The sequence below is a fragment of the Canis aureus genome, chromosome 21, assembly GCF_053574225.1.
Source record: "Canis aureus isolate CA01 chromosome 21, VMU_Caureus_v.1.0, whole genome shotgun sequence".
Classification (NCBI taxonomy): Eukaryota; Metazoa; Chordata; class Mammalia; order Carnivora; family Canidae; genus Canis; species Canis aureus.
The window spans coordinates 12,532,636-12,547,046 of NC_135631.1; the positions used below are offsets into that span (position 1 = coordinate 12,532,636).

The window sequence follows — 14,411 nt, forward strand, 5'->3', positions numbered from 1 at the left end:
AAATATACAAATGGCCAAAGAAGCACAGGAAAGATGTCCAACAATTTTAATCATTAATGAAGTGCAAATCAAAACCACAATACAAAACCACTTCATATTCACTGGGATGGCTGTAATTTTTTAAAAGGGAAAATAATAATAAGTATGAAATAGCTATTATTATTAATAAATAATGATTGTGGGAAAATAAGTAATAAGTATGGAATAAGAATAAGATTCAGCTGCTTTGGAAACAGTTTGGCAGTTCCTCAAAAAGTTAAAAATGGAATTGCTACATGATCCAGCAAGTCCACTCTTAGGTATAAACTCCCAAAGAATGGAAAACAGACATTCGAACAAATATTTGTGCATGAATATTCATAGCAGCACAATTTCCAATAGTTAAAAGGTAGAAATAACCTACATGTCCATCAGTGGATGAATGGATAAATAAGTTGTGATATATAAATACAGTGGACTATTATTATTAAAAGAAATGAAGTACTGATACATGTTACAACGTGGATGAATCTGGAAAATATTATGTTAAGTAAAAGCAGCCAGACACAAAAGGTAACATATTATATGATTCCATCTATATGCAATACCCAGATTGGGTAAATCTATGGATACAGAAAGCAGATTGGTGGCTGCCAAAAGCAGGGAGAGGAGCAAATGGAATAATTATTTAAGAGATATTGGGTTTTATTTTGGGAGTAATGAAAATGTTTGGCAACTAGATTAAGAGGGTGGTTGCAAAACATTGCGAATGTACTAAATGCCACCGAATTGTTCATTTCAACATGGTTAGTTTTATGTGGCATGAATTTCACCCAAGTGAAAAAAAAAAGGGAAACAAAAAAACCCACAGTAAGCTAAAAGTTTGGTCTTTGTTAGAGATTATAAACCATTATCTAGAGGTGAAACTGCCCTGCAGATGTTATTTTTTGCCTACCTGGTGTGTTTAAACAGTTATCAGTATTTTTAAAACTAGGTGATTTCTGAAAATATCTGGGCTTCTGGCCTTTATCTTAAAGGAAAAGTTTCCATATGATAAAAAAATTGGCTACTGTCAAGAAGTAGTTGCTTCCTTGAGATGGCATATTTACTTTCTGGCTTATCATAGTCTCTTCTACCTTCTATGTTCTTCTTTTTTTAAAAAAGATTTTAGTATTTAATCATGAGAGACACAGAGAGAGAGAGAGAGGCAGAGGCAGAGGGAGAAGCAGGCTCCACACAGGGAGCCTGATGTGGGACTCGATCCTGGGTCCACAGGATCATGCCCTGGGCTGAAGGTGGCGCTAAACAGCTAAGTCACCTGGGCTGCCCCTTCTATGTTCTTCTTGACACCAAAACCAAATTGTCGATTTTATGCTTGTCTATTTCAGAGAGAGATTAAGAATAAAAGTGGGATAGCTCTTTGTATTCAAGCTTCCATTGAAAATTGAAAAATAAAAAGTGTTTACTTCCAGCCTGCTTTACTCATTTATATTTATTGCTTTGCACCCATGATTATTTGAATTTAGAAATCCTGTTCTTCTTGGTAGGATAAAGATAGAAATCAAACACTCTGAACAAGATTAGAAAAACTAAGGTAACCACGTATACCTTGAATTCCAAATTCACCTTCTGAAACTTGGCTGCATGAATAATCAAAGTTAGTCACCTGCAAATAAATACATGCCCAAATAGTTTCATCAATCAAGGTTAAATGAATTTGGATTGAAGGTAAAGCAAAATCTATCTCTGGTCACTTAGATCTATTCTCCCTGCTAGTGCACCAGTACTAAAATGAAAGGTGAAGAGTCACCAGCTCATGTTTACTAAGAGAGAAGACTGGGATTTGAAGATAATACTCTTATCTTGGAAGCACTCCTTTTTCAGGAGATGTAGTTTAAGTGCCTATGCAAGATACATATATATATATATATATATAGAAGTAGGGAATGGGTAGCAATCTGGCAGTTTTTCCCAAAGAACCCAGTATTTTTTTTCAGTAGCTTACCTTGGAGACATACATAGAAGTCTTTGTTGCAGGGGGAAGGTGGGGTGGGTAAGATATAAACATTAATTCCTGAGAACTAACTTCATCAGTCTAATAGACTTTAAATTTAAATACCTTAGCTCAGTGCATCATTAACAGGTGTTTGGCCCCATTTCATAGAGCTCTGGAGAGACAGGGGCGTAAAAGGCAATGGTATGGAGAATATAAGTTTGTCTGGTTCTACTTTTCTGCCCAAAACATGTTTCCAACCTCAAAGCTCTTTAAACTCTAGCACTCACTTTCTCAGAGCCACAAGGGAATGTGGCTTCTTATTAGGGTAAGAGAGGGGAGCTTTTTATCTGGGATGGATAAGGAAGTTGGTAATGTCTGACAGGGGAAGAAGTGAGACACCGTTGTTAGAACTGACACTGCCTCCTTTTCTATGCCAAAGTGGGAGGCCTTTGAAAGCACACAACTTGTCATGCTTCCTCTTCTGGAGGCACAGCCTCCACACCTATTCTACACATTGAAGTCTGTGAGGGTTTAGGCTTTATCTACCCTTATATTCAGGGATCACATTCAGCATATAGCAGCTGGCACATAATATTTTTATTAAATAAATGTTATCACCCTAAAGGAAACAGAAGAAAACAGAAAGGAACACATCTAGCCTGGTCACACAGAGAATGTTGGATACAGGTTTTGATAACTATGAGCAGACTGTAAGTAGTACTTCTATGGCCACAATATTTATATTGCTTCACTCTTAGCCCAACTATGAGATCTCCCAATTGCTATTGGAAATAAAATACAGAAAAGATGGATAGCAGAAAGATCTGAAGTCAGAGTATTCTGAGAATGGGGTCTGGTCTAAAGAGCACCCCTGCTGACTCAGCTTAGGAACCTGCAAAGCTGTTATGCCAGGTGGTCTGCTAAACTAAAATAGCAACAACTGGATTCCTCCATTAGATCAACAACAAGAAGCTTTGCGCAGTGGCAGTATCGTAGCCAATGAGGTTTATCCGAGGCATGATTATTGCTAATTGATCAATGACAAGAGAGATTGTGGAGTTTACTGCCAGAAAAGAAATTTTTTTTAAAAAAATTAAGAATTCCTGGGTACCTTTTTATGGTATTATAATTAAAATCAAAAGCTCCATGAACATGTAAGGCCAGAACATGAAAAGATATTCAAGATCTAATATGAAAAAAAGCAAGTTAAAAATATATATTATTTGATTTTGGTTTTGGCTTAAAAATGTTAGTATGTGCATAGAAAGATACAAGGAGGAATATAATCTAAACTGTTTATACTGTTTAAGTGTCAGGGGTTAGAATTATGGAGGAAGTTTATTCTTCCCATAGACTATGGGGTAGATGTACTTTTTACATTATACATTTCTGTAATGTTTGAGTTTTCTTGCATAAGGAATATTTATTATCTTAGATGTAATCAGACAAAATAAGGAATGTAAAAATAAAATGAAACTGAAAAAACTATGTCTCTTTATCCAAAAAGAAGTCAGGGAAAAAAATATTTAGCAATCTAAGAGTGTTTTGAAATCACATTCTTTGGAACTCTTCACCAGTTCTCTGAGAGCCAGCACGGGGCATGAGGGCACCTGATCTCTAAACATGTCCCTACCCAAACTTCTCACTCAGCTTGAGCATTTTACTTTCATATTTTAATAATGAAGTTCTGCTAATACTAAGTTTGAAAACTTAGGACATAAAACATATGTAACTAATTTATTTCTGAATGTTCCTCAAAGCACTTTCTGGGGTTTGAGTGGGCTCCCCAGGAAAAGAGATCTGTTTTCCCTTGTGTTTTCTGAGCATGAGATTTTAGTACTGAGCTTTTTAGTGCAAGGTCTGATGCATTTATGAGCTGTCTGGGTAGAAAGCCGGGTGCTCTATGCATAAGGATCCTCTGTTCAAGAAGGCCAAGGCAGCAGGAAGCCTCTCATTCCCTACCATCTGGCCAGCCTCTCTGAATCATGTTCAGCCATCCAGAAGCAGAAGATTCAGGATCACCAGAGAGAGACTATTTTCAGATGAATGAGAACTCAAGCCTGAGCAATTAGAAATAGGTCAATGACTTTTTAAAGCAACTTTCTTGAAAGAGGATGCTTTTCTTTGCAAAATTCTTTCTCATCACTGGTCTTTCTTTAAATAGAATATGGTGACTGCCTATAAATCCTTTTTCTTGTTTTTAAGTCTTCTGTCACAGAACCCTGAAGTATTTTTTTCCTTTAAGTATTTTTGGAGGTACTTGTATTTCTCTAGCCTTGTATTTCTAAGAGAAAACCGGACTTTAGAAATATAAACGAGAGACTTCAGTATTTGAGCTAAAACTGCTCTATTCCCTAGAGTTTAAAAAAAAATGCTTTTTAGAAATTTTAATGTTTTAATCTGGTTCTTCATTATCTGTAATAACCAGCGGAAATCCTTCAAATGAAATCCCTTTCTCTGTTTTGTTTACTCTTCCTGACTTTCACAGCTATATCCTCATCTGGATTCTTATTGAGCCAAAACTAATATGCCATTTTCTGTGTATTGTATCTCCCTGCTTCCTGAGAGCAGCAGAACCCATCTGTGAATTTCTGCTCAGAACCAGCAGGGGGAGCTCACTTCCACAGGAATCTGAATCCATCCATAAGGGGATGGTGGGAAAGCAACCCAACTTTTTTCAGTAGGAATTGCCCTTTTGCACTATGGATGAATGATCACATGATAAGCAACAGGTTACTGACAATGGTGCTGAGATAAAGCATTCCTGCGAGAATGTGGTTAGAGACAGCCGGCCTCAATGGCAAGGCTCCTACCCGAAGCAGATGCATACTCTCTGCCTGTACCTGTTTTTCAAGGCTTGGCTTGCTAAGCTGTACAGTCTGAGGTCCAGCGAGTCTGGTCCCTGGAGTAGCTATCACAATGCTGGTGAGCTGGGCCATGGGGAACGTTTTGGCTATGGTTGCGGTCTGTCCATTGACGACACGGACGGGGTGGATGGAATTCTGGGAGGTAGGGAGGGTTGTGGGGGTGAACTTGGTCAGCATGACGGGCCTCTGGATAAGTTGAGGAGCTGCAAGCATTGGAGGAGGTGCTGGGGCAATAGGAATGTTATTCTGGGCCACAGGCTTGGGTCGAACCTATGGGGAAAGAAAGGATAATTATTATATTACTTAAATGTCTCAAATCTTATAAGTCTAAGACATTGCCAAATCTTTCATACTTTAGATGTGAAATGGTATTTAGTACCAATACTTATTAATACTCATTTTGGAATCATTAACTCTACAGCTATGAGGATATATAACCTTATAAAAGATGCATCAGCTCTTAAGAGGGCCCAAATGTCACCTTACAATGTGGTTCTTCTGAATCCAAACCTTAGCTCCCTCTTCTATACCAAGCAGCCTCTTCAGGGCTGAGGTCAAATGCCTAATCCAGAGACTGGTCCCACTCAGAATTTGTGCCCAGTATGGTAATAATGCTTCTGCTGGTCTTAATTCACATTCTAAATTTCTTGATGTCCAAGGCTTCAAGTCAGCCCTGTTCCTTGTTCTCTAACTTCCTGTTCTTGGCCACCCCTTCTTTAAGTCACCTTTGTGGGCTTTCTTTTCCTCTGCTCAGTCCTAAACATAACTATTTCTTAGAGTTTCGTCCTGGAACCTCTTTTCTTCCCAACCTCCTCAATCTTCCTGGGAGTTCTCAGCCATCCCACGGCTTCAAATACCTGTGCACTAAAGATGTCCATACTTGTATCTCAGAACCACACATTTCCTGAACTTCAGAAGCATACACTTAACTGCCTGTCATGTATCTCTACTTGGATGGCTCACAAGAAATTAAAAACCAACATGTCTAGGAGCTCCTGGCTTAGTCAGTGAAGAGCACGACTCCTGATCTCGGGGTTGTTAAGTTTGAGCCCCATGTTGGGTGTAAAGATTACTTAAAAATAACATCTTAAAATAAATAAATAAATAAAATCTTTAAGAACAACAATAAAAAATCAACATGTCTAAAATTCTTCTATTTCTTCCTCCAACCTTTCCCTTCTTCCTATTATCATCACCTCAGTAAATGGTCTTTTCTTACTACATAAACTTCAGAACCATTCTTGATGCTTCCTACTCCACCTCTGCTTCCTAAATCCTTCTCAAATATGGCTACTTTCTATCAGTGCCATCGTTCTACCTTACGTTTGGCTTACTGGAACAGTGACAAAAAATTACGATTAAAAACATGGGGTCAGCCTTGCCCGGGTTCAAATCCTGGTTCTTACCCCTTACTAGCCAGGTAATCTCAAGTAACATACCTGATTTAAGCCAGCATTTTTCGAACTTTCTGTACAGTGACCCTGTGGGCAAAATCTTTTCCCCTTATGCATGAAAGTTTGACCTGCAGGTAACTCCCCAGCTCTGTTCCCCTGGAAACCTGATTAAGGGTAAGAATGTCAACTATGTTACCAGGCAACATTGTTTATGGTAAAAAATGATCCCTTACTGCTAAACTGAATCTGAATGGGGAGAATTATAAATACCTGATGGGACACCATGCTTTGGGCTTCATGAAGTAAGGTGACTCTTTTAACTGAGCATGTCCACTGGGGGGACCTTGAAAGCCACAGCTATGGAATTGGTACAAGATACACTGGTTCCTGTGAGGCATAAGACTCTGCCAGGATGGCTCTCCCATCGTCCTGATCAAGATCTCATTTCCCTACACCTAAGCTATCACTAGACAGTTGTAGAGACTGCTATACAGGCTGACGAAAAATGTCTGATGCTATCTTGCTAGTAAGCTCTGGTTTCTGTCTTGTGTTGTTCCAAGCAGACTAGTACCAAGTGTGGGCCCTGAGGGTCTTCCGAGTCTGAATATTGAACTGAATTTAAGATGACCCTGTGGTGGCTGCTACAGACACACAGTAGGGAATACATTTCTTACTGTAACCAGTACATGCATATAGACATAGATCTGTATCTCTATAAAACAAAAATTTCACAAAACATTACACAAATGCTATGTACTCTAATGTTTCATATTCTGTTTTGTTCATTTTGTTTAGAAATTCTGGTTATCATCCATTAAATTGATTTCATACAGAGCACTGATATGTCATGACCCATTGTTTGGAAAACATGGACTAAGCCCTAGGTTCCCTATCTAAAAAAAAAGTAATACCTACTTTCACAGGGCTGTTTTGAGGATTAAAATAGATACCCACAGAAAGTGCCTAGTGCTGTAAGTGGCACCTTGCAGGAGTTTTTATTTTTTTTTATTTTTTATTTTATTTTATTTTTTTCTTGCAGGAGTTTTTAAACATTAGCTGCTATTGTTGATAATGTCCTAACTATTCTTCTTGCCCACAGTCTTGATCATATCCAATCTATTCTCTTTCTCTACACAATGACAAGAGGAATGTTCTAAAACAAAAACCTCATCATTTCAAGTAGAAATGTTTTCATGGATCCCTGTCATTCCTGGGATAAGGGCTGAATTCCTACATAGTCTAGAAGGCTCCACAGGCTCTGGCACAATGGGCTTCTCCAGCCTCACCGCATTCCCTAGCTTGAGTCAGCCATATGTCTTCTAAGGTCAGCTACACCAAATCGCCTTTGGTTCTTTAGGCTTACATGCATCCCTCCATACTGGATTGGCATATATGCTCTACCCTCTGCCTGGGATGTTTTTCTTCTTCCCCCTAAACTACCTAACTTTACTAGGATTTTAGGTCTCAGATAGAATGTCAACAATTCCAGGGAACTTTCCAGAATACTATTAAGAATGAGTGTCCCTATGTGTGATCAGACTACCCTGTACTTCCCATAATGGACACTGTAATTGCCTGTACAAAGTTCTGAAGCTCTCTGAGGGCAAAGAACTGTCTATCTTGAAAACTGGTCAATATACAATGCCTTTATTGATACCCAAGGTATTTATTAAGGATCTACTAGACAAATGATTGAAATCACCTTATCTCATGTTATCAATGCCCAATCCTACTGCATAGGCAATTTGGAAATCACCTATGGCCAATGACCACAAAATTCCTTTCTCTTTTAACATAGGGCCTCAGATGGGAACTCCTAGCCTTTCTACTAGGCAAGTCAAGACTCCTCTAAAGCCAGACTGAGGCAATCCTGACATCTTGCAGTAAGAATGGTGAGTTCACTGCAATTGCTAGAAGAATACTGCCAGGACAATACAGGCAAGCAGAGCTGCTTGGGCCTAGGTAGAAAGTTCTATGTATAGACTGCTAGTCTAAGCTTTTACAGGCAAGGCTTTGCATTTAAGTATGATGCTTAATGCCATTACTTTCCAGAATAAAACTAAACTTCTCGGTTTCAACTGGTTAGTTTGGCTATTGTTTCCTTCTCTACTCTCTGGCACATAGAAAAAAGTAGTAATTGCATGCCTTCCCCACTGGCAAGCAGGTTTGGCTAAACTTCAAGTAAGTTAACATCCTAAGGTTTAAAATGGTGCTATCTTAATTTTTTTTTTTTGTCACATCCCCTTGCTACTGCCTTTGGTCATTGCTAAGAAACCCTGGTGTTCAAATAAGCTTCTTCTTGGTATAAGAATCAGCAACTACAACCTTTAGCTAACTAATAAGATCTGTAGAGAGCTGAGCTGAGAAGCATACTTCAGGCTACTTAGAAAGGGCCCCTGAGCACTTCTGTCTCATCTGACCCATTATTGGGCTTGTCACTGGTTTACTCACCTGTGGAAGAAAGTTTGGACGTGGAGTGAGTCGAGGAGGGGGGATAAATTGTGGTACTTTGATGGGCTGAGGAGGTGTTGCTTGAACCTGCTAAAAAACGGGAAAAATAAATAAACCACAGAGGACAGTAACTGTTCGATATCAAACCTAGGCATTCTTAAAGTATTTTTAGCATCACTATTCTCTGGGTCAGACAATATTTTCTAAAAGTTTTCATGGTAGAATTAACCATCTGAATTAACATTTCCTGAAGAAAACTTTTTTACTCTCCCACCTACATGTTTTGCCCTACAAAAGTGAACCAACTGCATTTCTGTGTCCTTACATGCCTAATGTAAAACACAGCAGGCTTGGCAATCTTAGACAATTTCCTTAGACATTCAAGAACTCTTGCATGTACATATTTTAAAAGTCAAGACTGGACCCAAAGTCAAATCAAACTTGCTGCCTGGCCAAATGGGCTTTTTCCTAATATAAGGGCTTTATCTAGCAGTGAATGGCTTTATTCTTGTAGAGAATTTTCTAACTCTCAGCATTTGGCTGAGATAGCTGGTTGCTTCTCTCAAGATTCCTAGTAAGTGCTGAAGCTTCACTTTACTGCTATCTAGTTTTATTTGTCACTGGTTGTCATTCAAAAGCCACCAAGAGCTCTTAGCTGAAATTTTAAGAACTGACTTTAAAACCACAATTTGGCTATATTTCCCCCAAGCTTCAGAGAGCATCAAAGTCTAACTGGTTTTGCCCTAGAATCTCACTAACAGTTTTTGTTCAAGTAATTCTTCAAGGGATCTGTTTTTTTCTGATAGACCTTGGACACAGACACTGCTAATTTGTGAGTTTCTTAAATATTTTTTAAGTGCCTCAGCTTGTCCTAGTACTTTCTGGGTGCAGCCAATTTCAAGGGATAGTGAACTACAGGAGTTCAGTGGGAAGTTTTCCCTAAATAGGTAATACAGAACCAGAGAGTGTAAGCATTCAAGCTTCACAGGAAGGTCTGCAATAGGATGGAGAGAGCTACATGAAACAGTGTGCATGCCACTATGAAGGACATTCCTCTCCAAGTCATACTTTGCAGATAATGCACTGAATGGGTTTTGGTCCTTGGTGTCAAGGGACACCTCTATAATTATTTGAGCAGATAGCAGGAATGCCATATTCCCTTGTCAGCCCCGAAGGAAAACTTGGTACAGCTGAATGATGGAGACTAAAAAATCCAGCAGGAGCATAAAATGGATATACTCTACAAATGCATATCCTGAACCCTCTCATGTGGGCACACATGAGTAGCAGCTGCTGGCTTACCAGAGTGACTGTGTTTTTTGCCACAATTTGGACAGCCTCTGCCCCAGGCCCAGTGACCTTACTAGACGTCTGCAGGTTGACTGGTGTGTTCTGCACATCAGTGCTGAGCACAGCCTTCTGACTGTTGATGGCGGTCACCATAGCAATGGTAGGTCTCTGGCCCACAACAGAGGCAGGCATGGTCGCAGTTGCTGCTTTCAAGACGAGAGGTAGTGTCTTTGTGGTAATCATAGAAGCTGTAGTTACAGTCTTCTAGGAGACATGGAGAACAGATATTAGGACACTGAAGTGTGATCCCACTAAACAATATGCTGCTAATCCCCAGAAGAAAACAAAGCAATGATTCTTATAATCAAGTTTCTCGATATAACAACATTTCTTTTGTGTACATACAGCACACTTCTTACTAAAGGGAAAGATTAGTTTGTGCCAGAGTTTTCAAATTTAGCTTCAAGTTCATAGTAATAACTGCAGACAAATATGGGCACAGGATTTTCAACAATAAATAGGGTGGGTTTACAGATATAGAATATGAGTGTACCTATTTATCTGTGTTTTTTCTTCTCTGCTTGCTCTCAATTAATTTAAACTCTGTAGAAGATGAAATCAATGGAGTATACACCATCTCTATCTTTAATTGCTACAACCTCATCAATATGAAGAAAGCCATCATATAATTCTGGTTATCTGCCTCCAGTGACACAAAAACTATGATGAAAGGACAGTGTCTTTTCATTCTTTTGAGTGTCACCCTTGAGAGGAAGAAGGGAAACTCACATGAGGATTAGCACAATTGTTGCCTCAAGGCAGTAAATCCCAAACTCTAGATAATAAAACCCATTAACCAACTAGTATAGTAAATACCAGCTCTTGATATCAAAAGGCTGTGAGTCACTAACTAAAATCTTTTCTCTGGAGAACTGCCACAGAAACAATCAAAGATCCAGTGAAACATGACAAGGTGGAAACAAAAACCTGTGTTTCAAAAAGCTTTATAGATCAGAGGCACCTGGCAGCTCAGTTGGTTAAGTGTCCGACTCTTGGTTTTGGCTCAGGTCATGATCTAGGGGTTGTGACAGTCAGGCTCTGGGCTGGGTGTGGGGTCTGCTTGAGATTCTCTCTCCCCCTCCCTCCCCTCCTTACCACCCCCTTATAAAAGGCCTTATAGTTCAGAGGATGAACAGAGGTGATAGGATTTGACTGATCCTCCACAAGTGCTGCTGCTCTGTAGCTGCAGTTTCTAGATTTCTTACTAGAGTAAAGGGGCCAGTTACAAAACAAGAAAAATGCAAACAACCTTCTTACACGGCACACACACCTATCCTGTGCCACTACTCACTCAAGATCCAAACATTTCAGGAACACAGAGATTTGCTCCAACATGCTGATTCTGATTTTGATACTATTCCATCTTTTTCTTCTTATTTTATACTGGCGCTGTCCGATTTGGTAGCTACCAGCCACACATGGCTATTTAAATTCAAATTAATTAAAACAAAAATATTAAAACATCAGTTCCTCAGTCACACAGTCTACATTTCAAGTGTTCAAAAGCCACCTGTGGCTAGTGGCTACCAAATTGGACAGCAAAGATTTCCAACGCAGAAAGTTCTGCTGGACAGCATTGCTCTAGACCAGTGACAAGGCCTCACTCTCCCTGAAACATATCTGGACAAATCCCCTTGTGTATTGCTATTTTAGTGACAGTGTCGGTACTTATGTACTAAGCTGTATTTTTGTAGGCAATTCTTTATTTCTATCTTCTGCCTTAAACACACACATACATCATCTAATCTTCTAACATCTTTATTTTCTTTCAATGAAAACAATTAATGATCATAACCTAGGAGCAATCCTTATTAACACTTGTAATTAAAATCACCCAAATCTTCGTCTCCTCTTTTCTAATCAACAATGCAGGTGTGGTCTCATTCTCTTTGCCAGTGCCTTTTCAAATGTGAAATGGGAGTATAAAAGTGGAACACTGGTATTTATTCTGGGGGGTGGCAAGTCATCTACTATCTACCCATGATGAAAACTAAATAAAAGCTAAATGCTAAAAAAAAAAAAAAAAAAAAAAAAAAAAGCTAAATGCTATTTATCATTAGAAATATTACAGTAGTGTAGCAGGAAGGACTGACTTTGCATTGCCAGCTATTTGTAATAAGTATTTTTAACCCAGTGTGATATTAGCCCTATCTTTCAGTTTAAGACATTAAAATACAAAGACCTTTTCAAGTGGTGAGCAAGTCACACCAGATGGCATTCAATCTTGGTGCCAACACAGGTCATGGAAATAAAAGCTCTAATCAGCAGAATTCACTGACACGGATTTTAAAAACTATTGTGCATGCTATTACTGCTTTGAAAGAGGTTGTGTACTTTTGTTTGAAACATCCTTGGTTCAGGTAAATCACTATCAATATTTTGAATCACCCTAAAGTGATTATTCTAAAAAAGTCAGTGAAACCTCAAACTCACCTGAATATATACTTACCATTACCCGCGACACTTAAAAAAAAAAAACCGAAACCTAACAAGTTTGTTGACATCTTAGGTTAGCATTTTATTCTACTTTATAAATATTTCTTTACGGCTAATTTCACAACATGTATTCTAGGATCTATATAATTCTCTGTATATACAGGCATAGGCCTAGTACTGTATTCACTGATGAAAACCTTTTGAAAAATACATTGACTATTTGCAGCAGGTATCAATAGGCATTACTTAAATCTTTACCTCTGGTCTGGTGCTTATTCTATTCTAGGTGCTTGGGAATATAAACCAAACTCTTGGGAGTGTTAGAGTTTAAATGACAAAGAGAATCTAGAATTTTGAAATCCAAACCTAATGAAAATCTCTGACCTGTTTGGCAGGAAGAAGAGAAGACATAGGAGAGGAAAGGTAACCAACAAAAAAGAAAGTTATTTTTCTGGAAGCTATGATTAGTCCCTGGCTGGCTGATGCTGTTCAATTGTCCCTGGCTTCAAGATAAGAGAGCAGTTTCGCCACAATGTCATCAAGAGGTTTTTTAATTTTGACAAAACCTAAACTATACCAACTAGAAGTTAATGCAGAAATATATGGCATAGCAAAATCTTTTTTACTTTTTTGCCAAATTATTATTGTTTACTTGCAGAGCATGAGGTGTTGATTTAAAACAGACTCCGATGAACAAATCAGAACTTAGAGGGATTATTACTTTGGGCTCTAGTGAACTTCCATTATCTATTTTAGACTATTTTTGTTTAATTTTGAATGGCAGGTAACTGTTGCACATTCAGGTGACTACAAATAGAAACACTCTACTCCTCTTTTTGTCCATAAGTTTTTTTTTTTTTTTAAGATTTTATTTATTTATTCATGAGAGACACAGAGAGAGAGAGAGAGAGAGTCAGAGATACAGGCAGAGGGAGAAGCAGGCTCCATGCAGGGAGCCCGATGTGGAACTCAATTCCAGGTCTCCAAGATCAGGCTCTGGGCTGAAGGTGGCGCTAAACCGCTGAGCCACCCAGGCTGCCCCATAAGGATTTATTTTCTATTTGGTCTTATTAACATGCCTCTTTATATTTGTATTACATCATTAAAAAGGGCAAGATTGTGAATATAAGTTGAAAGGTATACTTGCATTCAACTCTTCTAGTCTTTCATTCTTTTATGTAGATTGAAAAATTTCCAAATCTACCTATAAGGATGAGTTTTTGAGTTAACTAAGTAAAGGGGACTGGTCCCTCCATTCCCCATGCCTTGGTCCCTACTAGCCATCCAACTTAGAATAAAAAATGTTCTCTTCCTACCACATTCTCTTTGACCATGCTGATTGCTACTTAATAGTTATTCCTTTCTCAACTTTGATATTTAATAAATGCCATATACAACCTCCCATTTGTCCTTGACCTCATGAACCTTTAATGACTCCTGTTGACTGTCCAAAACCCCAATGGTTCTGTCATGCATTGGGAGGGCTTCTACAAGCTAGCCTCTTTCTACCTCTCTGGCTTTCTCTCCCTCTCCATTATTTCCCAGAATCCACATTACAGCCACATCAGCCTCTTTGCTATCCTAGGGCACACATTTACTTCTGTGACTGCATACTTTGGTTCACATAGTTCTCTACATCTGTGATGCTCTCTCCCTCAGCTCCATCACTGAAATTCCACCGATCTGTCCACATCCTCCTCAAGCGTCACCTCATTCACAAAGCACTTCTGATCCCTCTAGTTAAAATTACTCTGTCCTCTGGTCTTTTCACAGCTCTTCACTGGTACTTTCCTTTTATTCTTTTTTGTTGGCTGTTTACATTTTCCTCTCCTCCTCTAAATTTTTAGAATTCTGTCTTATTCGTGAATCTACCCCCCACGTTGTCTAGCACACAGAGTCTGCATATAATAGAGACCCAATACATATTTACAGAATGAA

The 14,411-nt window shown here is 38.7% G+C and overlaps 1 protein-coding gene, 1 long non-coding RNA gene and 1 pseudogene across 20 annotated transcripts in view; 2 read left to right on the forward strand and 1 right to left on the reverse strand.

The window, feature by feature from the left end:
• The window catches only part of PHF21A (PHD finger protein 21A), a 196,928-nt gene that overhangs the window by 36,834 nt on the left and 145,683 nt on the right, over positions 1-14,411 (reverse strand). For 13 of the 18 annotated variants that reach the window (XM_077863021.1, XM_077863020.1, XM_077863031.1 and 10 more), the window contains 3 exons: positions 9,990-10,241; positions 8,688-8,777; positions 4,819-5,112 (listed from right to left, as the gene is read on the reverse strand). In XM_077863021.1, the coding sequence (XP_077719147.1) occupies positions 4,819-5,112; positions 8,688-8,777; positions 9,990-10,241 (636 nt within the window). The remainder of the gene's footprint in view (positions 1-4,818; positions 5,113-8,687; positions 8,778-9,989; positions 10,242-14,411) is intronic. The other 5 variants (XM_077863034.1, XM_077863028.1, XM_077863030.1 and 2 more) reach the window with 2 other exon arrangements.
• On the forward strand, positions 2,946-3,077 carry LOC144293530 (U4 spliceosomal RNA; annotated as a pseudogene).
• Positions 6,434-13,098, forward strand: LOC144292561 (uncharacterized). 2 transcript variants are annotated; one of them, XR_013359957.1, is made up of 3 exons: positions 6,434-6,543; positions 8,035-8,128; positions 12,869-13,098. It is a non-coding gene; the product is annotated as an uncharacterized LOC144292561 (long non-coding RNA). The 2 variants fall into 2 exon arrangements; XR_013359956.1 differs by having other exon boundaries at positions 6,434-6,538.